The sequence below is a fragment of the Neurospora crassa genome, linkage group IV, assembly GCF_000182925.2.
Source record: "Neurospora crassa OR74A linkage group IV, whole genome shotgun sequence".
Taxonomy (NCBI): domain Eukaryota; kingdom Fungi; phylum Ascomycota; class Sordariomycetes; order Sordariales; family Sordariaceae; genus Neurospora; species Neurospora crassa.
In genome coordinates this window covers 650524-674367 of record NC_026504.1, presented here as the reverse complement: position 1 = coordinate 674367, position 23844 = coordinate 650524, and the positions used below count along the sequence as shown (strand labels likewise).

Here is a 23844-nt window from a genome sequence, read left to right as displayed (position 1 = left end):
AAGCAGGCAATGGATCGAGAGTCAAGCAGTCTATTCAACAGCTTCTCTTTGATGCGGAACTTGGAAGTTTATGATGGCTGCTGGCAGATGAATGCACGAAAAACGTGTTGCTGCATCAATGCCCTTGATTTGGCATATTGCCACCAAAGAAAACAGGATGTAGCCAAGGACAGACCAGAGATGAAAATGGCAATGCCACGAAGCAAGTTGAGGACACATCGAAACCCTACCTCCACGTATTTTGATCCGCCCAGCTTGCCCGAGCCACAAACTTTATCCCTTCCAACTGAAGTTCCTCATCCTCAAAACGACCTCTCCTTTCTCAATACATCCAACTCATTCGCCTACCCACACATCTGACCGACTCCATCACCATCACAACATTGCCATGATTACCATCACAATGTTCCTTCTCGTCTATGTCGCCCTGTTGTTCGGGCAAATCCCTTCTTCCTTTGCTGCCCCCGAAGCCAACATCGAGGGCATACAAACAACCACACTACTACAGCCTCCCGTCGCTGCCCCTCCTCCTCCTTCTACTCCTGCTGCTACAACTCCAGCTCAACTAGAGCAAACACGCAGCTCGAGCTCGGCCTCAGCATCGGTAAACGAGCAATCGGCATCGGTATCACAAGGCTCACAGGCACAGGCCCAGGCCCAAGCACAAGCACAAGCACAAGCACAAGCCCAGGCTCAGGCACAAGCACAGGCCCAGGCGCAGGCGAGTCCAAAGGTACAGGAGTAGGAGGAGATCAAGGGAGGAGATGTATGGGGAACAGTGGTGCCGGGCCAGGAGGTGGTTGTGGGTGGGAAGACAATGGAAGTAATGACCGTCATGTCTGGTGGGCCTTAGGATGATCTGGAGGTAGAATTGCCTCCCCAATCTAGTCCTCTAGCCACTGGCTCCTATTATTGGCCCAATTATAAGGAAAGGGGGAGGGGGTATGAGGTGCATGAGGGTTATGAATGAGGGTTATGGGGGTTATGGACGGACGGGTAGACTTGTCTTTTTCTTTGAGGTACCTATCTATCTTTGGAACCTTATAGGTAATACCTGCTTCCTCTTCGGGGATCAATATAGAGGTAGCTGCCTCTGAAGAAGGCCCTATGTGGTATGCCCATGGCTCAAGATCAAAGAATGAGAGGGAAGATATGTTCAGCAACAAATAAGGCGTTGTGTATACGTTCAGACAGGCCGGGAAGTAAACGAGATAGACAGGGTTTTCTTTACCTTGGTAGTCAGTCCAGATAGGATTACGGTAGTTCATCAAATTGATGTTTTCTTTTCTTTTTTTTTTTTTTTTGGGTTACTGTATCCCCTGTCGATTGTTGCAATCAGAAACCCGAAAAAAAAAAAAAAAAAAAGATTGAAGTTTCAGACAGTTTGACGATACCTCTAGGTATCAGTGTAGTATCTGGCGATACACTAACGGTACCCGAGCTGTTTAGGTGTCTCTGTGAAGAAGAGGTCGACGATACCTACCTAGGTAAAGTACAGTATAGTGCGGTATTTCATTCGAGCGATTTGCCCAGACAAGCTAGAGTGCGTGCTTGAACTGTTAATTCTCTGCGGAGGGCTACAACGTAGTAGTAACCTAGGTAGGTATAGATAGATAGTAAGGATCTTGACGCCGACTCAGACTGTCTTGTGTCTGTTTTTCCTCGGTATTTGTTTCACCATAAAGCTAGGTAAGACCCGTGAGTAAGCGAGTAAGTGAGGGTTGACGGTGTAGAGGTGAAAGTCGACGAGGCTAGTGATGAAAACTGGAAACCTGCCGGCGGCATCTCCCTTTGGGTCCTCCACCCAGCTCCAGGGGCAGTCAGTCCGGTGGGCCCGGGCCCGTTCGACCGCTCGCTCGCTAGGTCGCGCGTTCGGGAACAGCGGGAGATGATGGGTACGGTGTATATATGGATGTGGGTATAATTAGAAGAGGGAACCCACTTGTGCTTGTCTTGACTCCTGCCACTATTTCCGGTGGTCCGCGTGGTTTGCATGGTTACGTATCTTATCTCGGTTGGCATTGGCTGGGCTGGGAGTAATGGGCATGTAGAAGTAGCTGATGCACTCAGGGACGATGCCATCATCGCGAAGTCCCAGCCAGATCGAGGACAAAGACGGGAAAAAAGAGGGACAAAACGAACAATCATTCAAGGTCATGATAGTTATACATTAATGCTAGGAAACAAGCAGGAACAAGCAGCTTTTCAACCAAAGGCCAGTAACTTTTTTTTCTGTGAATGAGGCTTCCCGCCCGAGAAAAACTGAAACCTCTCACTCGGTATGGATATCGATAGTAGGTACGTATATAGTAGTAACAACAATGGCTCCCAACTCCACTTCCTTCCGTCATGGCCGCGACGATTTGTTTGTTATAGTCCTGGTTGAGAAACTAACTCCACCCATTTCCGTCATGTCCGATGATATAACGAACGAACGATGGCCACTTTCTTGTCTACTATCTCCACCAGATGTGCTGCTAACCCGTTCCCACGCAGAGACAACCCAATTGCTGTGTTTCAAGCATGTGAGTGAATGTCGCTACTAGAGATCGAAAGACAGCTTAGTAGTCGGTTAGAGACGTAAAAGAAAATGCGCCGGTCGCTCGCTTCAGTAACACTTCTCTAAGCTATCGCTAGTGTATAGAGAAATGCACTTATTTGCCGGGGTTGGCGGCGACAAAGTCCTTGCCCTTCTGGATGTTCTTCTTGAGGTCAACAAGGCAGGCATCAAGGAGCTTCTGCTCAACCTCATCGACGGGGCCGACGGGGTAGATCTTCTCAACACCGTTGGGGCCGAGCTCGACCTTGGAGGCGAAGAAGTCGATGCCCTGGTCCTTGTAGAGAGGGGAGTCGACAAAGGTGGGCTCGATGACGCCCTTCTCGCCCTGGGCGGCGCGGAGGAGGGACTCGGCCATGCGGGCACCGGCCATGGCCATGGAGAGGGTGGCGGAACCGGCACCGTCCTTGGCCTTGACGACCTCGTCACCACCGAACTGGACGCGGTGGATGAGCTGCTCGTTCTTGGAGAGTTCGGGGTGCTTGCTCTGGGAGAAGAGGGGGACGATGGTGACGCCGGAGTGGCCGCCAACGACGGTGATGTTCTCGTCCTTGGGGTCGGTGCCCTTGATCTCGGAAACGAAGCGGGAGGCGCGGACGACGTCGAGGGTGGTGACACCGAAGAGGCGCTTGGGGTTGTAGACACCGGCCTTCTTGAAGATCTCGGAGACGATGGGGACGGTGGAGTTGACGGGGTTGGAGATGACGAGGATGTTGGCCTCGGGGCACGACTCGGCGCAGGCCTTGGCGAGGTCGCGGACGATGGAGGCGTTGGTGTTGAAGAGGTCGTCACGGGTCATGCCGGGCTTGCGGGGGACACCGGCGGGGATGAGGACGATTTCGGAGCCCTTGAGGGCATCGGCGAGACCGGAGGCGGTGGGCTCGTAGCCCTTGACGGTGCTCTTGGTGTTGATGTGGGACAGATCAGCACCGACACCGGGGGCGCCACGGATATCGTAGAGGGCGAGCTCGGAGACTCTGGGGTTGAGCTTGAGGAGGAGGGAGAGGGGCTGGCCAATGCCACCGGCGGCACCGAGGACGGAGACCTTGGTAAGCTGTAGTGTCGTGGTGGTGATGTTAGCAACGTGTGGTGGTCTCGATCGAGCTTGGAGGAGCTTGCTGGACAACGAAGCACATGATAATTGCTCATGGGAGAACAACAACAATAACAACAACATACCTGGCGGGCAGAGGCCGAGAAGGCACGGGTCTGGATTCTGGAAGCGGCGAACATGGTTGCTATGGTGGACGGCGTGACGGGATGTGTGACGACGGTTGGGAGAGAAGAGAGAGAAGGGAACAAAAGTTGGAATGTCGGCGCGCGCGAAATGTTGATGAAGCTGTGCAACGAATTGTCTCGTTCCTGGGCCCGCCCAATCCGGCTTAGCGCAGCCGTTCAACATTTCGGAATGGTCGGCTGGGGATACCCCGCCCTTTCCAGCTTGTGCGCTGTGGAGGCCCAAGCCAACTTAAGCCCACTGACACTGGGAACATGGCGCCTGAGGCAGCAATGACAGCACCTCAGGTCCCAATGTCACTTGTCGCTGAGGACAATGAGACGGAGGACTTGGGAAAGTTCCATGGTCTGTGCACTCACTTGTCTACTACATATGTACAAGGAACGCCAACCAGCCAGCAATCCGATCATACCACAATACGTTGCATCCGGGCAAAAGGGTCAGTTCATCCCGAAGAGCCTCGATAATTTTCAGGGTGTCAACGGAATTGATTTGCGTCTGTCAATTGGAGAAAATTTTGGGGTCAAAGAAGCATCACAACATGGAACCGCTAAACACGCATCTAATCTGCTTCATAGTCTATCCTAGTATATGTATTGTACAGCAACAATTCTATCACAACTCCCCCTATTATAAACATGTAGTTTGATTGGTCTTGAACATATCCAGTTCACTCACCCCATTTTCTAACCCTCCTCAGGTAGTCAAGTCATAACATTCATCAAGATGCCACATCATGACCCCAACTATCAAGCACTCCCTCCCATTCGCGCCCGCAGCCTCCTCTCAAACTCGGCCACCTTCTCCATTCTCGCCTTCTCTTCTTCCTCCTCCTTCATCCTCTTCACCTCCTCCAACTTCTTGAGCTCCTCCGCCTTGCGCAACCTCTCCCTCTCGAGCTGGTCCTCCCTGCGCACCGCAATGTCGCGAGCCTTGAGATCGCTGAACAGGTACTTGAACACAACCTCGATGAGCCAGCACGCCACGTAGTCCAAGATCATGACAATAGTCATCGTCCACTTAAACTCCTCCTTGAAGGGCACGAGCTTCATCGCCTCGTTCAGCTCGGGAACCATCTCAGTGGAGCAAGCGAAAGCAATGGCAGTCACACCAACAATGCCGTAGAACATGCCCTTGTTCTCAGACAGAGACTCGCGGAAGGGACGACCTTGGTAGTTGACAGCAAAAGTAGAGATCTGCTGGATGAGCTGAAGGAGGTAAACGGCAGAGTTAAGCAGCGAAGGGGAGAACTCGGCCTCGAGGTCGACGCTCTCGGAGCGAGGTTCAAGCTGGTCGCAGAAGCGAGCAATGTAGATGAGAGTGACCACGTGCACAGCGAACTGGCCGAGGATGGAGCCGATGATGTAAAAGTTGAAAATGTTGGGCTGAGGACGCTCCTTGGAGAGACCCTCGACCGACTTGGCGCGCGAGATGGAAAGGAAGCAGACGCTCATGAGCATACCACTGATAGTAATCTGGCCATCACCAAACTTGATGCCTTCGAGGTAGAGCACGGACAAGCTGTAGGCGCTGATCAGGCAGTTGAGGGCGAGAATCTTGTACATCTGAATGGTGGCAACCAGAGTGCAGCGGCCTTGACGGATGATGTTGGGAATGGCAACAACGTTGCGAAGCTTGGACGTGAAGGGAGCAGCGACCGAGGCATCACCAAGCTTGAGCGTGGGAGGCTCATCGTCATCCATTTCCATATCCATCATACCAGAGGTAAGCTTGTCAGCAAACGAGGAAGCCTTCTGAGCCGCCGCAGCCTGTCTCTGCTTGGGGTCCTGGTTGATGAGAGCCTGGGCGCCAGGGGAGGTGACAGTCTCGATAGCAGCAGGGTGGTGAAGAGACTTGGCAAGCTTCTCGACGGTGATACCCTTCTTCGCCGCCTCACGCTCCATAGCCGCGTTGTAGTGCGGGTTGGAAGGTCCAGGCGGGTAGAGGTGAGCAATCAGAGCGGGGACAGGAGGAGCGGGTTGGCCCCAGCGCTTCATGAGATCAACCTGCTTCTGGTACATATCCTTGATCTTGTTGTTACGAGCGTGCTCGGCAATGCGGATGAGATCTTCCTGAGTACCGTTGAGGAGAGCAACACCGATGTGAGCCTGCTTGAGCGCACCGACATCGTTGGTGCCATCACCAGCCATGAGAGTGTAGTAACCCATATCCTTGAGACCGAGGAGGATGTCTTCCTTCTGCTTGGGCGAGACACGAGCGTAAACCCAAGTGTAGCGGAGAAGTGTCTTCCAACCAACCTGTCCCTTAAACTTGGCCAAAGCGTAACCGGTAACACACAGATCCTTGGTCTTGATGATCTCGGGGTCAATGGGCTTGGTAGGGTCGACCTCAATGTTAACCTTGTCATCGACGCTGCGCCAGATGAGCTTCTCCTCGCCATGAACGCTGTGCTCGGGGGCATCCAAGATGAGAACGTCACGGTCGACAATCTCGACTTCCCTAGCGACATGGACGGCAGTAAGCGGGTTATCTCCAGTAATCATGACGACACGGTGGCTACTCTCGTTGAGCATCTGAACGGCCTGCTTAGCATCCTCCTTAAGAGGGCACTGGAGAACAAGGAATCCGGCAAAGGTGAGGTCAGCCTCAACGTTCTCGCGCTTAAGGTCGTTGATCTTGCTGGCACCCAGCTCGTTTTCGGTAGACAGTTGCTTGTAGGCAAGAGCCAAAACACGGGAACCGCGGCGGGTAAAGTACTTGTAGGTCTCTTCGTAGTCCTTGGGGACGGTAACCAGCATCTTCATGATCGTCTCGGGCGCACCCTTGACACCAACAAAGGTGCCTCTGAGCTTCTGACCGGTCTTGGAGTCGGTGGCATTGATCGTGGCGACGGAGCTCTGGCGCTTCAGGGCACTGGAGAACTGGAAGCGACGCTTGACCTGAACGTTACCAAGAACGGTGCTCTTGGCGCCAGTCTTGGTCTTGAGCATATCGTTCTGGCCAAGGGACCAGCCGAGGGCGGTAAGAGTAGCCTTCTCCATAGGATCACCGACAATGTCTCCCTCATCGAGTCTAACAAGAGCGTGGGCGGTGGCCAGAACAAGAGTAGTCTCCAAACCGGCCTCGTCAACAGGGGTCATGTGACTGTGAGCACCATCCGACTCGCGTGGGGTGTCGGTACCGGAATGGCCAAGGCCGAGACCAGCAATACCCTCGACAACGAGATCCTCGCCAGTAAGAGTACCAGTCTTGTCAAAGCAGGCAACGTCGATACGGCCGGCAAAGGGGATTCTGAAAGGCTCAGTGCAGAAGATGGCGAACTTGGCAAGAGCAGACAAGCTAGTGTTTACAGCCAAGCTAAGCTCCATGGGCAGCTCGGGGGGAACGACACTGGTGACAATCAAGACGCAGTCGAGCAGAAGCTTGGAACGCTTGCGGTCCTTGCGTACACCCTCATCCCAGACGTACCAAGAAGCGGCAAGAGCGAAAATCAGGAGGAACAGAATGAAGAACAGAGCCTCGGCGTTGTTGGCAGAGACGCGCTCAGTCGAGTAGATCATGGTGCGAACCAAGCTACCCTGGGAGGTCTCGAAACCGGTCTTGGTGACGATAGCCATGGCGCCGTTGTCGGGAGGAATGGGAACACCAGAGGCAAGCTTGGGCTTCTCCTCATCGGGGTTGCCGTGGGTGATCTGAAGGACCTTGGTGCCGCCCCAGAGGAAAGCGTTCTTGTCCAGACCCTCGGGTTCGATCTGGGCCTCACCGGGACGGAGCTGGATGGAGTCCTTCAACAGAGGGGTACTCTCGCCGGAAAGCATGGCCTCGTTGACAATGGCGGTTCCCTCCACCAAGAGCATGTCGCAAGCAACACCACTGTCCTCCTTTGTACGTGTAACCGAGACAAGATCTCCGGGGAGAAGCTTGTCGCTCGTGGTCTCGGTCCACTGGCCAAGGCGATAGACGTAGATCTCGTAGGGCTTGATGCTCATGCTGCGGAACTCGTTGAGGGTGCGCTGGCGCTGCCAGACGACGGTGCTCTCGAAGACGACGAGCATGAACAGGGTGAAGAGCGAGTAGTACCAGTATTCGTCCAGCATCCACAGACCGACGCAGAAGACCTGGAACACGAAGAAGGGAGCGACGGCGTGTTCCTTGAAGAGCTCGGTAAAGGTAGGGACGGGGATATCGAACGTGTTGGTGCCATAGTGCTGCTCCAGCCGGTCGAGCTCCGAGGCGGTCGTGATACCCTTGGACTTTTGGAAGACCTCAAGCTTGGGCTTGGGCTCGTCGTCGATCTGGTACGTGAGGGTGCTGAAGGAGTTGGTCTCGGCGTTGTAGAGGAATCGGCGCTTCTGAAAGAGGAAGGAGATGTTGGTCTTGCCTCCGGCCTGTGTGGTTGTTCGAGTTAGCCATCTGTCTTTTTTTCTCTGTCTCTCTCTTGGGGTTGCTTGATAAGGGCAAACTAACAGTATCGCGCACAATGGGGCAGATATCAGAGATACCCGCGTTGGCGACGGGAATGACCTTGATCAGCTGGGCATCGTTAACGGAGCGGGCTTTCTTCGCGGTAAAGGCAGCGCGAAGGTTGATGTTCCAGTGGGTGCAGAGCCAGACGAGGGCCTGGATGGTGATGATGGTGCCGGACCAAACAAAGGTCCATTCCTGGCCGTTGATGTGCTTGTCGTAGAGATCTTGGTCCAGATAATAGCGGAAGAAGATGGGCCAGATGATGGCAAACGGCCAGACGTAGGCGTGGAGGTAGAGAGGCAGCGGCCTCAACAGCTCGGCAGACTGGATCTGCGCGTTGTCGACGAGCGGCGCCATGATAGCGGTTCGGCGGTTGAGTGTTTGTCCACTATAGAGACGGCATTGAACGGGGTCGTCTTTGGGAAGTGTCGTCGACGCGCGTATGAGATGTTGAGTGGTGATGGGAGCAGCAAATCGACTCGATGGGTGTCGAATACTCCGTCGGATGTTGGTTGCTCTGGTCGACGTTGGCGTCGGTTGCTCGCTGCTGCCGTGCCGAGTGGTGTTTGTCTCCGAACTGGACACTTCGTTCTTCTCGTTCGCCGAACGGGCCTGGGACACTTTTTCCCACCAAAACGGTTGGCCAAGTCCGAGCCAAGGTCCAGACAGGACTAGCGCTTTCTGTTGGCTTGCTCAGTAGAGGTACCTGGTACCTCACAAAGCGCCCTCTGTGCGCGTCTGCTGCCCCTGGCGACGTAACTCAAGTACCAACGCCACTCTTTCAGTGCACTTTTTGCCCTGGAACTGCCAGGCCTTGTCATCCAGTGGACCGCCACTCTGGATCACCTAGCCGCGTTCCTCGCCATCGGGCGCCGTCCGCTTCCCTGCTTGGAGCTTGAGCCACAAATCCCGCCATGAGGACCGTGCACCCTGCCCCGGCAGGCAGACAGTCAGCGCTCGCCATCCCGCTTGAACAGCCGTGGTTTTGCCGGCTGAGACTCTTCGTTTATATCCGTGCGTTTCATTTTCCCCCAACATCTCGCAGTCGTCGCGAGTTCCAAAGTCGCCTACCCTGCTCTTTGCGTTGAGTACCCTGTAGTTTGGCTATCTCAACAGCCCAACCGTCCCCATCTCACATTTGTTTCTTCTTGACCTTGTTCTGGTTGATCTATCACAAGTATAATCTTTCTGGAGCTTGCCATGCCATGTGTTACCAATTTCAGGCTGCTCTGCATCAATCACTTACTTTTCTGCTATCATTCTTACACTTTCATCGCGTTCATTATGTCAGTATTCACCTAACGGCTTGCCAATGAGCCATCTTTGTATCCCGTTGTCGGGGAAGAAAAAGAATTTGTGCCATTTGCACAACAGGGAAGTTTTGTTGCTCAGACACCACACAATCGGCTGAATTCTGACTCCTAGCATGACTGATTGCCTGAATCTTTGCTTCTGTTCTGGATGGTGAGTCAGGAATCACAACCACGTTCCTAAAAGGCAGAGTACAAATGGCCCATCACCCAAGGCCCGTATCACTCTGTCGGTGAGCAGACTAAAGGCAACATGAGAATTAAGATTAGCCATCCTGCTCTTAATTTCTTCGCCACATGTTTCCCAGCACCATTTTGTGGATGTTCGTGAGCAAGGAGCCATGGCAGGTAGTGAGGAAATTGAAGGATGGGCCAAGGTGAGTGAAGGGGCATATTTTGCACCGACGAGGAAGGTACGAAGAGTAATAGGTGCTCGAATTCCCGATCACGACTTCTTGGGCGTTCCGAAGGCGCCTTCCGACTCAAAGCTCACTAACCGCAGGATGTTAACATGGTCTGGGGCAGTTCAAATGTTCATTTTCTGCTGAAAAACCTCCTCTTCTCCAAACCAGGGACAGAGTTTTTCCTCACCCTCATTGTCCTAACTGACTCGGCCGCTCTTCAAAGCGCACATCGAAGAGACCGGTATCCCCCCATCAGCGTTAATCAGTATCTCTATCAACACGATCACAAATTATTTCTTACCATGAAAAAGCAGCTTTACTTCCCTTCCATCCCACCTAGCGAAGGCGAGGAGAGCCAGGGTAGGCCGGTCACGCTTTCACAAAACGCCATCTGACATACCAGCTAACCACTGCTATTCAAGAGCCGAATGTGCCCGAAAGTCCCACTCCTAGTACTCCAAGATGTCCAGTACGCAGGCCACCTACAGTCTGGCACCACAACGCTCTTGCCGAACTCGCCCACGACCTCAGAGACACAATTCTGGTCGCCCTCGACTTTGAAATGATCGATCACCCAAGACACCAAAAAGTTCTGTCAGCATCCCAAAGAATGTCCGAGCTCGGAATTGCCGTCTACGACCCCCGAGATGCCGCCGCCTCCGCCACGTATACCATCGAAGAAAGACTCCAAAAGATTCACATCCGTCATTATATTGCCTCCCGCTGGCGCAAAGTCACCCCCTTGACATGCGACGCCTTCATGCACACGACCTGGCCCGGCAAAGGCGGAAAGATAGTCGAGCACGTCGCTCATCCCTACGACGGCGTCTTCGCCCGCTCCCGCATCCGACCTGCTCGCGCCATCCGCGATCAGCTGCAGGATATTCTCAACCGTCTCCCCACACGTTGTCTGACCGCTGAAGAAGTCGCCCACGGCCAGCGCAGACCCGTTATTCTCTTCTTCTGGGACGCCAGGTTGGAGATCAAAATCATGACGCAGTGGAGGATCCGGCTTCCTGCGTACCCTGACCCGGAAAAGATAAAGATTGTAATGTGGGATCTGCAAAAGTGGCATAACCTCCAGCAGGCCAGGCGGAACGCGGAGACGAGCGATTCCGCATACAATCTGTTGAAACCCCTGGGGGTCCTGGCGTGTGGGCATAATGCGGGGAACGATGTGTTTGCGATACTGGCGGCGTTTCTGTACTTGCTTTATAGCGAGGAGGCGGTTTGGAGTCGGTATATGAAGGACTTCACGTGGTTTTCGGAGGAGTATATGGTGAAGCTGGATTGGGTGGATTCGGAGATTGCCGAGTACAATGAGAGGCTGGATCCGAACTGGGATGTTGGGTCGTGCCTGGGATGTTTCTTTTGAGTGTTATATCCTCGCTGGCTTGGAAAGCATTTACTTGCAGGTTGGCAGTGATGGGTAGACATCGGCATGTGAGCGACGGAGGACTGGTGTTGGCTACTTCAGGCGCGCTAACAGATGTAATGTTGTTCAGTTTGGACTAGACATTTTTAGAACAGCGATCCCCCAGCCATCTTGCAACTTTTGTTCGCGATCATCAGCAAAGACTACCTCGCTTATGAGTTATGTTGCACCTACCGGCCCAACTCCTATTCTATTTGTTTCCGTCCCTGGCTCGTCACAGTTCACTTTATCGGTTCGTCGATTCGTAGATGTTTTTCGGGGAAGTTTGGAACCCCTGATATCGCGAGGAGAGACCAGTCGTCACTCGAATGTATGTGCGCTGGGCCTTTAAAGCTTGTCATGTTCTTGGGCTTATGTGCCTCTGTAGGTAGTATGCCGCAGATCTGAGGGACAAGAGATGGAATTGCGTTCGGAGCATACTCGCTTTCGGCCTCAGGGACATTTGATAACGTAACCGATGGGACTTGAATGATGCCGCAGGTCGATCGACGAAGGAATTGCCTAGAGCTGTCGAGGTTTCGACGAGTAGCCGGGCCGGGAAGCGCAAATTGGCGGATATCGGTTATGGATCGTGATTCAGTTTCGTGGAAGTGGACTGGAACTTTGCGGTTAGCCACCATTGTTGACGAGGCAGGCTAGTCTGACTGATAGAGGGGGCGGGGGCGGGGTATTGACGAGACTCAAAAAAAAAAAAAAAAAAAAAAAAAAGGAAAATTAAAAAAAAGAAAATTAACTGGTCTGGGAGATTGATGTTGGTGGGAACAGTTATCGGGATGGTTGGGTGGTCTGTATGATGGATGATGGACCGGCGTGGTGGAAGACCCTATAACAGAAGCGAAGTATCAGTAGCTCATTCAGCTGTGCCTATAGTGCTGAGGGGTACCCAAATGGAGAGGTGCTGCTGTTAGTGTACTAATTCGGATGTTTGTTATGCCAAGGGAATGCACGCGGCAGGTGCACCTTCGCTCTCAGGGGCACCCGAGCTCCTGACGTCCGGCCAGGCTGCAGCTAAGCAGGTGGAGTTTGTCCTGCCTGCGCGTCTTCCTCAAGGTCGATCTTCGTTTTCTCACAAGTAACGTAGTCTCGCTGTTCAAATGTTCGACAAGGCGGCTCCGAGAAGAGCAGCAAGATAATTCAAGGCACGCAGTCGACGCAGTCCAAACCGTCAGTTGAAGGGTCGTGTACAGGTTTCAAGCTCTGCCCCTCCCTCGGTCCTTTTTCGCCGGAATCTGGATTGCCGCTTCAATCATGAGGAATTTCTCCTGTCAGTATCCAAGAAACACACGCTAACGGACGATTTAGGATCACTAAAGATCGGATCCGGAACACAATGGCTTTGGTTACTCGACTTCTCTTTCTAGCAAGAATTGTGGATCTTCTCCTTTCCCTTTGCCGCACTGCGGCTTCTGTGTGACCTAAACAGGCGCAGACGCAGGGCAGCACGGCACAGCATGCTCCTGACGCTGTAGTTCGGTTCTTGTGCACATCAACTCTGCGTGCTTGCTCCGGTTTCTGCTGGTTGAAGCCAGCTAATTTAACATTCGCAATGGTGTCGTTAAGGCCAGCAAACGAGAAAATGGGTGAAGTGCCTAAAGATTCCTCCGGGCAGCGCTGGGCCTGGAACCTTTCTTGCTTTCTCACCTTATCGTTTGCCCCCGGTTGGGAAGTAATAGCATCTACTGGCCAAGTGGACGAAAAGACGTATTGCCTTATCGGCGCCTGCTCGGAAACCTTCCCCGCCGTTGCTGTCCGGAGGAGTGGACTACGTTTGAGGCTTTGATGCGACTCCAAGACTATTCGCGGTAACAGCCTGAACCACTGCGTTCACGAGATCGCTCAATGGTGGCAGCTACAGGTCTCAGTAATGAACCGTTTGTCTACGGCGAAGGACCTGAAGTCATCCGTTTCTGTTTGAAACTTGGAGATCTCGCCGTTTTCTCTCATTTATCCAGTGGTCCGGTGTGCACGTAAGTTCCAGCCGATGATCCCATACTGCGAGTGAATGATGATATGAAGGCGTCCAAGGTTGCTAAAACCTTTGCCCTAGATTGTCAAGAGCCTTGGTGAATGGCTATATATACTGTGTTTTTTTTTTTTTTCTTTTTTTTTTTTTTTTTTTTTTTTTTTTTTTTTTTTTTTTTCCTTGATATAAATTCCTACCTTGATCCGTTCTTCTGCCTCCCTTGCCCGGACACCACACATCATCAAATTCCCACTCACCTACACATCCAGCCCAACATCTCGCAATCCCACACAGCAATTACAGCGACAATGAAGTCTACTTGCCCACCACCCCCGGCTGTTCACAGCTATGCGGAATTGGTCGACTTCAGAAAGACCTATATGGACACCATTTTCGTTTCCATTGATATCGAAAATATCGACCACCAACCCAATGACCGTCCGATGGAAAAATTGTCAGAGATGGGCGTGGCAGTTTTTGACCCAAGAGGTGGTTCATCAAATTCCGAGGTCGAGCAAATCCAAGACATCCAAGTACGCCATACCATCATCGACGAGTGGGCTTGGGTGACTGCGAAGACATGCCCAAACCGTCGGAGGGCCTGGCATTGCGGGGCGCACAAGCCATCACCATACACCGCAATGTTCTGTATCAGCAACATTCAATCAAGCCAAAAAGTGATGAGCCAGCTCACCGATTACTTTCGGATTCTACAAAACCAACACCTCACTGAGACGGAAGTGGCCGACGGCATCCGCCGCAAGGTTGTCGTCCTGTCCTGGGACTCAAACGCGGAATCCCAACTGTTCAACGATCATGCATACAATTTTACCAGCATCAACGATATTGAGCACTGGGATTTTCAGTTATGGCTTCCCGTTCTTCACCGGTTCGGTCATCGCAACAAGACTGGAGCCGAAAAGTTCTACGCGACAACTGGCGTGCTCGGCTTGGAAAATTGTTCGATCACGCTACACAATGCTTCAAATGACGCATGGGCGCAGGTGGCTACCCTCATTCGCTTCTTCCACATGTCGAAGGAGGAGTTTTCCCACTGGGTTCAGGCTGAAGAGGATCTCAAACCCTTGGATTTGAGCTGGGTTGATCTCCAGATCCTCCACCACAACGCCGCCTTGGAACAGAAGTACAAGCGGTTTCCCAACCATAACGGTCTGTCTGGTGTCTCGTTGGCGATGCACCCTGACCTGCCCGGCCAGGCCATGAGCAGGAACGGACGTCACCATCAGAACCCCAACCCACCACCAGCCATAAACGACAATTCCGCCTTTCCGGGTCTACCTCCTCGTATTCAAAAGATCGAGGCACCTCCAAGGGTCACATGGGGCGCCAAATCGAACGCGCAACATCTATTCAAAACCAATGAAAGTCGTGAAATTGGCAAGGGACTCGGTACTGAAATTCCGAAGAGGTTAGAAACTAAGCCGGCACCCAAATCCTGCTGGTCTGTCCCACTATCCTTTGGTTCATCATCACCATCACCCTCTTCTGCTACCACATCGCCCAACCAGTCAACCCCAGCCTCTACGCCCTCTTCTTCTCTCCCTTCAGCTTCGGTTTCCCGTACCCCCTCACCACCTACCCCCGCCACCAATGGCAACGCACCTGCAAGTAGCAGCACTGCGACCATTGTTAACAACGGCTCAAACAACTTTTTATCCCACCATGAGTCGGCAAGTGTCAGAGACCACGGAGCCGCAGGTTCCGCCAAGGAGGATGGCCAGTGCCTATCGAGAGATGTGCCAAAGAGGAAAAAGAGAGGGAAGAAGAAAGGTCAGGTGGTATGGGAGTTGTGAGGTAGAGATCAAATTGAATGCATAGTTTTGGTAATGATTTTGCCCTGCTTCATTTCTTTGCTAGGCCGGTGCAGAAAAGGCCTTCGATAGTCTCGGGGCCCTCGGAGCCGAGGCCGGGGGTATGGCAGTCTTGCACAACGCTGCCAATGACACATTCACCCAAGTCGTCGCCTTCCTGCGATTTATGGTCATGACCGAGGCAGAGTGGAAGAACTGGCGTGGTCGCTCGGACTTTTACCCTGGTGACTTGGATCCAGTCGATTTATCCTGGATTAGCGATGAGACCTGGAAGGCAAACCAGGAACTTGGCCCGTTACTTCAACCGGGGGAAAGACCTGACGAGGTTGAGGAGCCTGAGGACCCAGAGCCTGAGCCCGTCATTGTGCACCACAGCGCAATGGCTGAGATTGAGGCTGGTGTCATTTTCACCACTGTCGATAGCGCGATTGAGTCGAGAAGCTAGGCGGATGTTCTACGAAAGCCGGCAGAGAAGACCATCGATCTCACTTCGCCATGGTCACCGACCACAAGCTGGTCCTCGACGACCTGGACTTCATGCTCCTGGGAATCATGGGAATGGGAGTCAACCACGGGGTGGTAGTTCCCGCAATTGGGACTCGCCGAAATCCGTTGAGGACCGCCATGCTCAACTGTCGACTACGTTGAGAAGGTCTACGTCCAGGGATCCCGCCGCATTACCTGCATCCAGAGGTACCCCATCTACCACAGAGGAAGACGAAGGGAGTGACTGGACTGTCGTCGCCCATACACTCTAAGCCCCGCACCACAAAAAGAGACCTGCCCAGCAAAGTACTATCTCTTCCCCCGTAGACAACAAAGATGGAAAACCCGACGATGGAGCATATCAGCGTGACAATAGACTCATGAGATCCAGCAAGCCCAGAAGGAAACTTGTCGACGCTTCTCGGAATGCTCTAAGGCCGCGGCCGCTGCTGCTCGACCTCCGGCAACAGTAGCCCGCTACTACGGAAAGGCCGCCCATGAGCAATCGTCCGGTGTCACTCGTTGTGCCAAGTTCTGCTCTACCCCTGGTAAGGAACATGCCCGCCGACCTGACTGGGTTATGAAGACGCACAACGTTTGCGGTTTGCATGTATGTCAATCACCAAGCCAAAAATCTGTCACACAGAGGTATGGACTCTGGGGAAGTGACCAATATCAGTCTCAAACCGCAAGTGCTTCAGGTCTGCGGGAAGCACTACCCAGAGTTAAGGACCGAAAGGGAAGCAAGCATTGCCAGGATTTCTCGCACAAGCAAGTCTGGAGTTTGAAGCAGTGTCGCGGGAGTTCGAGCCAAGCCAAAATGAAGAGCGCGGTTAGGTTCCTCTACCCAAGTGAATGGGGCGCTTGGATGTAGCCACTGTTACTACCTCTGTCGCTACGCCGTGGCATGAGAGGAAGAATGAGCGGAAGGAAGCACGGTTTACGGGAGGCAAGGGCAACGGGTAGGAGTGGAATTAAGATGATAAGAGCGTAATGAGCTGCGGTTGAAATGGGCCATAGGGTAAAAGCGAAGAGTGGCTACTGGCTCGAGCTTGTTGACATCTAGAAGAAACACGGAGAAAGGAATCAAGTTACAGCCGCAAAGGTAGGTAGCAAAATCAGTCCATTCACCATACAAAATCGCAATCAATTCAACTGTTTTCCAACGTGCTTTTACTATTCATTTGTGCTCAGGCGTTAGCATGAAGTCTGATAGTACCTACCCAGCAAGCATGTGGTCAAACCATTGAGCAAGGACACTGCTGGCCCAAGCTGTTTCCCTGACGGTTTGCCCCTGTTGGGCTGGAGCTTGCTCAGCAAATGTCTACTATTTGATTACAACAAGCATCTCGTGTTGTGGGAAGTCGCCCCCAGGGGAAGATTAAAGCTGGAAATTGCGACCTTCATGAGGTATAAAGCTGGGCTTGATCCCGCCGGTACAATGACCTGCCTGTTGACGATGGATATCATGGACACTTTGCCTTTGCGCAGTGGACTTTGGAACTTCGTCTCTCCTTTCCTGCCTACCATTTTTGAGCATCATTTATGGCATTACGCTTTTACTACCCTTTCATATTTTTTTAATTTTTTTTGGATCACATGTGGTTTATTTCCCTGCATGATTCCTTGCTGTCCCTCATCCACTTCTTGTCTCTCCTGGACGAACAGACAGGAGATGCTGTATTGCTAGTCTGCTATCCACCGCCGGCTCGTTCGGCAGTGGTGACCTGACCACTGATGCGGGCTTTTCTTTAGGCTGGGGCTTCCATTTCTCATAAATGCTTCGTTATCATCTTTCTCCTCTCGCCTCTCTTATTCCTTCTCTTTTTCTCCCTCCCTTTACTCCCTTTTTCTTTTTGCTTTTTCTTTCTTTCTTTCTTTTTTTTTTTTTTTTTTTTTTTCTGTGGGCGATGGGAATGATTCTGCTCACTTATGTCGTCCACAGCCGGGAAATCTTCAGTTGTTTGACAGTGCTACTGGACACGGACCACCTTCCCGATTCGGATGACTGCCAGGGCATTCACAGCTTTTGATTGGTCTGATCTTTTCAACCCTGCAGATGTTCACTGAACTTTGCGATTTTATAGCGGTCGTTATAGCGCACGAAGTTCGTGTTCATGTACAGGCCTGGCCGGGGGGCCTCGGGCTCGTGGACATGGAACATCTTCGACTTCTTCATCACGGCCTTCAGTCCCATCTTCTCCTTTCGGAACCTTAACCTGACGACCACCTATCGAGTACGTACCGCACACATAGCTATCGGCTTGGGTTCAGGAGCAATGAGCACCTCGAGTGAGAGATGGCGAAATTGCATGATTCCTTCGATAGCCCAGAGAATGCATCTGGATCCAAACATGGCACCCAACAAGGTTTTATTCGGGCATCACAAAACAGATATTCCATCTCGCCAGGAGTGTGTCAAGGGAGAGTTCAATGGAGTTTGAAGCATTAAACGTGGACTCGGTGGGTCAAGATGGAGGTCACGTTAGCATGGCGAGTTTATCCCCCTTTTTGTTTCCCTACAATTCTAGTCCTCCACTATGGCGAGAAGACCGGATAGCGCTGACGAAACAATTCACAGACCTCTTTCGAATGGATTTCGTTGGTGGAAAGATTGGGCAAGCCAGCTGCACTCTCCCCGCCATTCCAAGCCTGAGCCATGGGACAAACCAGACGAGCGAGCATGGCTACCGCATTGTCTTGGGCCGTTTGTTTTTAGGTTCCAAGGAAATCAGGCATACTGTATACTAGTGTTCGGGTAGATATATGGAGACGACGAGGTCTCAAAGTACTGCCAAGCGTCCGAGCTGGGAGTCTCGGTTTTTGACCCTCGACTGGCGCCGTACAGCCGGAATACATTTGACCAGCTTGCCCAGCACATCGAGGCCACACATTTCATCAACTACTCCTGGTCGTTGGTCCATGAAGAAACCTGCAGGAGTCACCCACCAAACCACGCCAGAAGGAGACATTTTGCCCGGCCATACCACTCTCAATTTACGAAATCCACCTACCTGTCGAAAATCAAAACCACGTGGTGGTTGCAACCTTTCTTCTGGCAGTTGGCACGCCAAAATCGAACCAATGAAGAGTTTGAAAACGACAAGCAGCGCTCTGTAAAAATCCTCTTCTGGGATCACCGCCTGGAGCAGGACATCCTTGATGAAGGCGGTGTCGACTTTTCATGGCTGGGTGACGACATCGAACGGTGGGATTTCCAGACCTGGTCACCATTCGAGTACCATTTCTTCCCGGAGCCCTGGTTTGATGACGACGGCTGGCCGGTCGCCCCTCCACGTGTGAACTGCGGGAGGGCTTTGGCCTCTTTAGGAATTTTGGAAGGAGACGAAGAGGCGATCAGGGAAGGACGGGAGCATGGCATCGTTTTTCACAATGCCGCCAACGACACGGTCGCCCAAGTCCTTTCCTGGCTTCGCTTCATGAAGATGACGGAAGAGGAGTGGCAAAAGTGGTATGAGAAGCAAGAAAACCTGCCCTCTATATGCTTGGACTGGGTCGATCCGGCAATTTATAGGGAAAATTACGCTAAGAGGCTAGAGGTGGGTGAAGAGCCGCTGCCGCCGTCACCATTTCCGTTAGACATGTGGGCGGACACTTCGTGCAAGCAGTGGAAGGAGGAGTGGGAAAAGAACCCATGTTGGTAGGACGGCAGCTCCTCGGAACATCTACCTACCTGAGTTTTGCCTGCAATTTCTGCCAGGACAGTTCTCAATTTCAGACGTGACAGTGGGAGGAGGGCTGCATGATGAAGGGCTTCCATAGCATCAAAGGGCATTTTACCATTTCACAATTCAATTCTAGACGTACATTTGCCCCCATCTATTATAGAGTTAACTTGCCGACACGCACCAAAGACTTACAGGTACGCATTTTCCCAGAAAAATGGGGCAGTGCAGCTGATGACACCTGACATCGTAAATCCCGTTTTTACCCGCAAAATTTCGTCTTTTCAATACACGCAACATCACTATACCTTAGCCATTTCTTTTCGCTCTTTTTCACACGGCCATATGCACCCGCACTCTGTACCAGCACCTTACACTACACGCAATTCCACTGCACGCTATTACACTATACCCATTTATATTAAATATATTTATTTAATCTACCGCTTCGAGTAGAGTAGAATAACCTCTTAACTCTATAAAAGTATTACTAGATTGGCGCTATTAGATTTACTCGCTTGCCCGCCGAAGATTAAAAGTTACAAGGCATTTACCAGGGATTTATCGGGTTGACCCACTTCATGATATTGAAAATTACGATTTTTATACCCAAAACGACATAATTTACATGTCAGCTGTCAGATCCCAAAAGTGCGTACCTGTAAGTTTTTGGTGCGTGTCGGCAAGTTAACTCCTATTATACCTCAATTTCCCATGACCTGGTTCTTTTTTTGTGTTTCCAGTATCGTCATATAAAACTTTTTGACATTGATGTCTTACATGGCCTTCGCCGGGTCGCTCGATTGAACTCCCGAATGTTCAGTCAATGAACATCATTCTCCCGAGTGTCCAGTCCACCCTTGAACCTTTGTGTATGCTCAAAACCTTATGGGCGAGTCCATAAGTGGGGAGTTCCCAGGGAAAAGGGTTCGCTGTCAGTGAAGGTCCGTCAACAGAAGCTGGACGAAACCTGAATTTTGACCGGGCATGGCAGTGAAGCCATTCACCGACCGTGCTATGAAGCTATTACAGGACCTGGTTTCTGAATCCACTTCCGGTCGCCCTCCCAATAAGAACCGTGAACAATGGAATAGTTACAGGTTCCATCAACCTGTTCATGACCCTTCACCACCAAACTCCCCTTCACTTCTCCAGGCGGTGACCTGTGTTTTATCTCTTCCACAGCCCTATTTAATCCCCCACTCTTTTCCTCCGACTCACACTTCCTTTCTTCCTTCTTCAAGACAATTCCACCAACTGTCGAGGTATCAATATCGAGTCCAAACATCAACACTCATCAGAGTCTCGCGGAAAGGGGGAACAAGGGCAATAGTCGTGTAAACATCTACCTATCTCAAACACGTAAGCGATAGGCAATCTTTCAAGCTTCGCCTGCCTTTAGGTACACAGCGATTAACACTCACGACAGTTACTATACTCCAGTACAACCTCTACACTCAGCAAAACCAGTCATCATGCCAGGTCCAACCACTCCCGCTCCGCCCATGGTCGTTGACCACGCGGACATGATGGCTTTCGCTAAAGACGTCGAGGACTCTATCCTCGTCACCATGGATTTCGAAGGCGTCGATCACCTTCAAGCAGCGAAGGGTCAACCACAGCCCTCGAACTACGTGAAGATGTCCGAAGTCGGTATCGCCGTGTTTGATCCCCGGGACAAGAGCGCCAACACCAACCAAATCCGGATCGACGACCTCGGCGCACAGATTCGTGCACGCCACACCATCATCGAAATGTACCGTCGGTATACAGAAGAGACATGCACTGCTTTCTACCATCGCGGGGCATACAGAAATCCCAGTAAGGCTCATCACGCCAGACCTTACCACTGCAAGTTCGCCCGGTCGATCTTCAGGACAGCGGAAGAAGCAATGCGCGACATCAAGCAGTTGATCGGAGAACTTGTCCACCAAAACAGGACCACGGCTGAGGTCCAAAATGGTGTCGAGCGTCAAATTTGCGTTTTGTTCTGGGCCGCTGGTATGGAGGAGGATATTTTGCGTGAGGGCGGTATCGACTTGGTCGGTATGAGTTCCCGGATCAAGGTGTGGGACATGCAGATCTGGTCAGTATTCCAGATCCGGTTTACGAAGAAGCAGACTAAGGGAGAGGAAGCATTTGGGTCTTTGGGAGCCTTGGGAGACGGCTCCAAACTTCACAATGCCACCAACGATGCGGTGGCGCAGATGCTCGCCCTCCTCAAGCTTCTAACCTTAACTGAGGAAGAATGGTCAACTTGGCACGTCGATCGGCGTGACCTGCCGAGTATATCGATGGATTGGGTCAATACGACCATCTACGAGGACAACTTCAGTTCACGCCCCAAGGCCTTGCGTGATTTTTCACGCAATCCTTCTACACAGAATACCTCTAAACATAATGGCAACAAGAATCCAAGGGGCTACTCGAAGGGTAAATCGAGTCATCACCGGGGTACCTCAAATTATGCCGCACAGACACCCTCCGTGCCGGCCGTTCGGGGTTCGGTCGCTTCCTATGTCAAGGATAATACCTCAACCAATTCCAGTATCGGCGGCAGTGAGACCGATCAATGGTGGACGGCCTACGAGGCCAGGCAGAGTATAGGTAGGATCTCTTCTGCAAAGGAAGTGTCTAAAAAGCCCACTGCCGCTGTGGCCTCATCATCTGAGGAAGTCGGTACTGGCTGGCCCGCCGAGATGGAGTGGGACATGTGAGATGACGATGCTTCGACGTCTCGAGGTACAAGGAAAGATCGGGGCTCCTTCAGACATGTACCTCCACTCGCCCTAGGCGCTCGACTGAGACAGCTCGCCTTTAGATGCCTCTACCTAGAGGTAGGTACTGTTGACGAACTCAGAAGAGCAGAGGGCAATGATGGTCCGATGGTCAAGTTGAAAGGGGGAAGGGCAGGAGAACTCTTTCATTGCGATGTACATATCTCTATAGTGGTTTAAGGGTAGGTGTGCTTCCTCGGAACGGCAGGAAGTACCGCAGGAAGGAAAGAGTGGTTGTACCCAGGTATGAACAATGTGTGCCCCAGAAGCGGGAAACTCGAGCCAGGCTCTAAGTTGGAAGCTTGACCAAGAGGTATCAGGAAGGTATCCACCTGCATGCATAGGGGTAGAGGTACCTGCCTTATATACTTGCTCGGTGGATGTAGAAAAGAGACCGGCAGTCCATTACCTCCATCTTTGAGTGTCCTATCTCTAGCATAAAGAAACATTGCTCATCATCTAAACGCAAAGTAGGCCGTGCCTCCCGTCTTTATACCCTTACTTGACCTATGCATTACCTATCCACCAGCAGGTCAAAACACCCTCTGTATTTGTACCTATACCGGCCTTCAACGTCCCCGCTGCTGGACACAGTCTTTACGAGACATCACCGTTTCATCCTATCAGCCCAAGGTCAACCCGGCTCCCAAACTCGCCGAACGCCGGCAATATATAAAAGGAAGACGACTACCTAACACAAACTTACACTGTTTCATACAACACTTCTTCAAGCACCAAGTCTAGAAGGCCCAGGACTATGCCCTCGTGAAGGATAATGAGAATACCTCTACTGGGCTGCACACATGGAAGAGACAGTATTTCAGCTCGGCGGCCTTGATCTGACCGCTGCTGGCTCAGATGTGACAATCTGGGACTTGCAGTTGTGGTCCGTTTTCCAGATCCGCTTCCACAAGACACAAAGCAAGGGCGAAGATATCCTTGCGTCGCTCGGTTTCCTGGGCGAGAGCTTCAACCTAGGTACACAACGTCACAAACGACTGTGTGGCGCAGTTGCTTGCCCTAGTGAGGGTTTCACATATGAAGGAGGCGGAGTGGACTACTTGGTTCGTCCAATATATTGACGCGTCACCATTGGCCATGGACTGGCTCAACGCATCAATCCTTCAACACAACTACAACATGCGGCCAAGGAGCCTCCATGAGAGGATCACTCGGCCGAACCAGGGTGGCCGCTCCTACCCTTCAAAGGGTCAATCTACCTGGAGGAGATAGATACCTTCACGGTGGGTAGCGGTCATTCCACTTCTCGTGGATGTGGACACACGGTCCAGCTTTCTGGAGGTACTTCTACTTGTGGATACCTGGAGCGAGACAATATCGTCCGCGGGGGGGAGGAGGGAATGAAAAGGAGGGAGAAGGATCAACCCGTTGAGATTGGGCATGTGGAGGAGACATGTACTACCTCTAGTTTGCTCCTACCACTACAGCGACAGAATGCGATTTGCATGCCCGGTCATGGCAAGTGGAAATGATATTGAACATGGTTGTAGCTTCTACTCATACAGAAATAGTCATTAATCACGTCCTTACCAACTGTCATCATCTAGACTCCCTTGTTCCTTCTCTTCATGGTCTCGAAAGCCTTCCGAGGCGGAAAAGGTTGCTATTTGCTGCTTCCGATGAACAAAAGACGTTGGAAAACTCCGTAAAATCATTCAGAAGATCTGGTATATAGCGTGATTGGAACACAGTAACATTGTTTTGAAAA

The 23844-nt window shown here is 51.9% G+C and overlaps 8 protein-coding genes across 8 annotated transcripts; 6 read left to right on the top strand and 2 right to left on the bottom strand.

Annotated features, from left to right (window-relative positions):
• Nucleotides 1-403: 403 nt before the first annotated feature.
• On the top strand, nucleotides 404-745 carry NCU04900 (hypothetical protein; the record flags this gene model as incomplete). The annotated part of the gene is made up of 1 exon (XM_953316.1): nucleotides 404-745. One exon carries the CDS (start codon nucleotides 404-406, stop codon nucleotides 743-745), a length of 342 nt encoding a protein of 113 aa, XP_958409.1.
• Nucleotides 746-1900: 1155 nt separating this feature from the next.
• tca-15 (tricarboxylic acid-15) lies at nucleotides 1901-4025 on the bottom strand. Its single transcript, XM_953315.3, has 2 exons — nucleotides 3737-4025; nucleotides 1901-3611 (listed from the first exon to the last, which is right to left on the bottom strand). The coding sequence occupies exons 1-2, from the start codon at nucleotides 3788-3790 to the stop codon at nucleotides 2655-2657; spliced, it is 1011 nt and encodes a 336-aa protein (XP_958408.1). The 5' UTR covers nucleotides 3791-4025; the 3' UTR covers nucleotides 1901-2654.
• A 326-nt stretch (nucleotides 4026-4351) lies between these two features.
• NCU04898 (cation-transporting ATPase 4) lies at nucleotides 4352-8982 on the bottom strand. Its single transcript, XM_953314.2, has 2 exons — nucleotides 8223-8982; nucleotides 4352-8143 (listed from the first exon to the last, which is right to left on the bottom strand). Exons 1-2 carry the CDS (start codon nucleotides 8577-8579, stop codon nucleotides 4544-4546), a joined length of 3957 nt encoding a protein of 1318 aa, XP_958407.1. The 5' UTR covers nucleotides 8580-8982; the 3' UTR covers nucleotides 4352-4543.
• A 328-nt stretch (nucleotides 8983-9310) lies between these two features.
• Nucleotides 9311-11402, top strand: NCU04897 (hypothetical protein). Its single transcript, XM_953313.2, has 2 exons — nucleotides 9311-10296; nucleotides 10359-11402. The coding sequence occupies exons 1-2, from the start codon at nucleotides 10044-10046 to the stop codon at nucleotides 11309-11311; spliced, it is 1206 nt and encodes a 401-aa protein (XP_958406.1). The 5' UTR covers nucleotides 9311-10043; the 3' UTR covers nucleotides 11312-11402.
• A 2240-nt stretch (nucleotides 11403-13642) lies between these two features.
• Nucleotides 13643-15611, top strand: NCU04896 (hypothetical protein; the record flags this gene model as incomplete). The annotated part of the gene is made up of 2 exons (XM_953312.1): nucleotides 13643-15133; nucleotides 15213-15611. The coding sequence occupies 2 exons, from the start codon at nucleotides 13643-13645 to the stop codon at nucleotides 15609-15611; spliced, it is 1890 nt and encodes a 629-aa protein (XP_958405.1).
• A 2158-nt stretch (nucleotides 15612-17769) lies between these two features.
• NCU16740 (hypothetical protein) lies at nucleotides 17770-19317 on the top strand (the record flags this gene model as incomplete). Its single annotated transcript, XM_011396058.1, has 2 exons — nucleotides 17770-17889; nucleotides 18415-19317. 2 exons carry the CDS (start codon nucleotides 17770-17772, stop codon nucleotides 19315-19317), a joined length of 1023 nt encoding a protein of 340 aa, XP_011394360.1.
• A 1496-nt stretch (nucleotides 19318-20813) lies between these two features.
• Nucleotides 20814-22055, top strand: NCU04894 (hypothetical protein; the record flags this gene model as incomplete). The annotated part of the gene is made up of 1 exon (XM_953310.1): nucleotides 20814-22055. One exon carries the CDS (start codon nucleotides 20814-20816, stop codon nucleotides 22053-22055), a length of 1242 nt encoding a protein of 413 aa, XP_958403.1.
• An 863-nt stretch (nucleotides 22056-22918) lies between these two features.
• NCU04893 (hypothetical protein) lies at nucleotides 22919-23608 on the top strand (the record flags this gene model as incomplete). Its single annotated transcript, XM_953309.3, has 2 exons — nucleotides 22919-23179; nucleotides 23564-23608. 2 exons carry the CDS (start codon nucleotides 22919-22921, stop codon nucleotides 23606-23608), a joined length of 306 nt encoding a protein of 101 aa, XP_958402.3.
• Nucleotides 23609-23844: the final 236 nt, after the last annotated feature.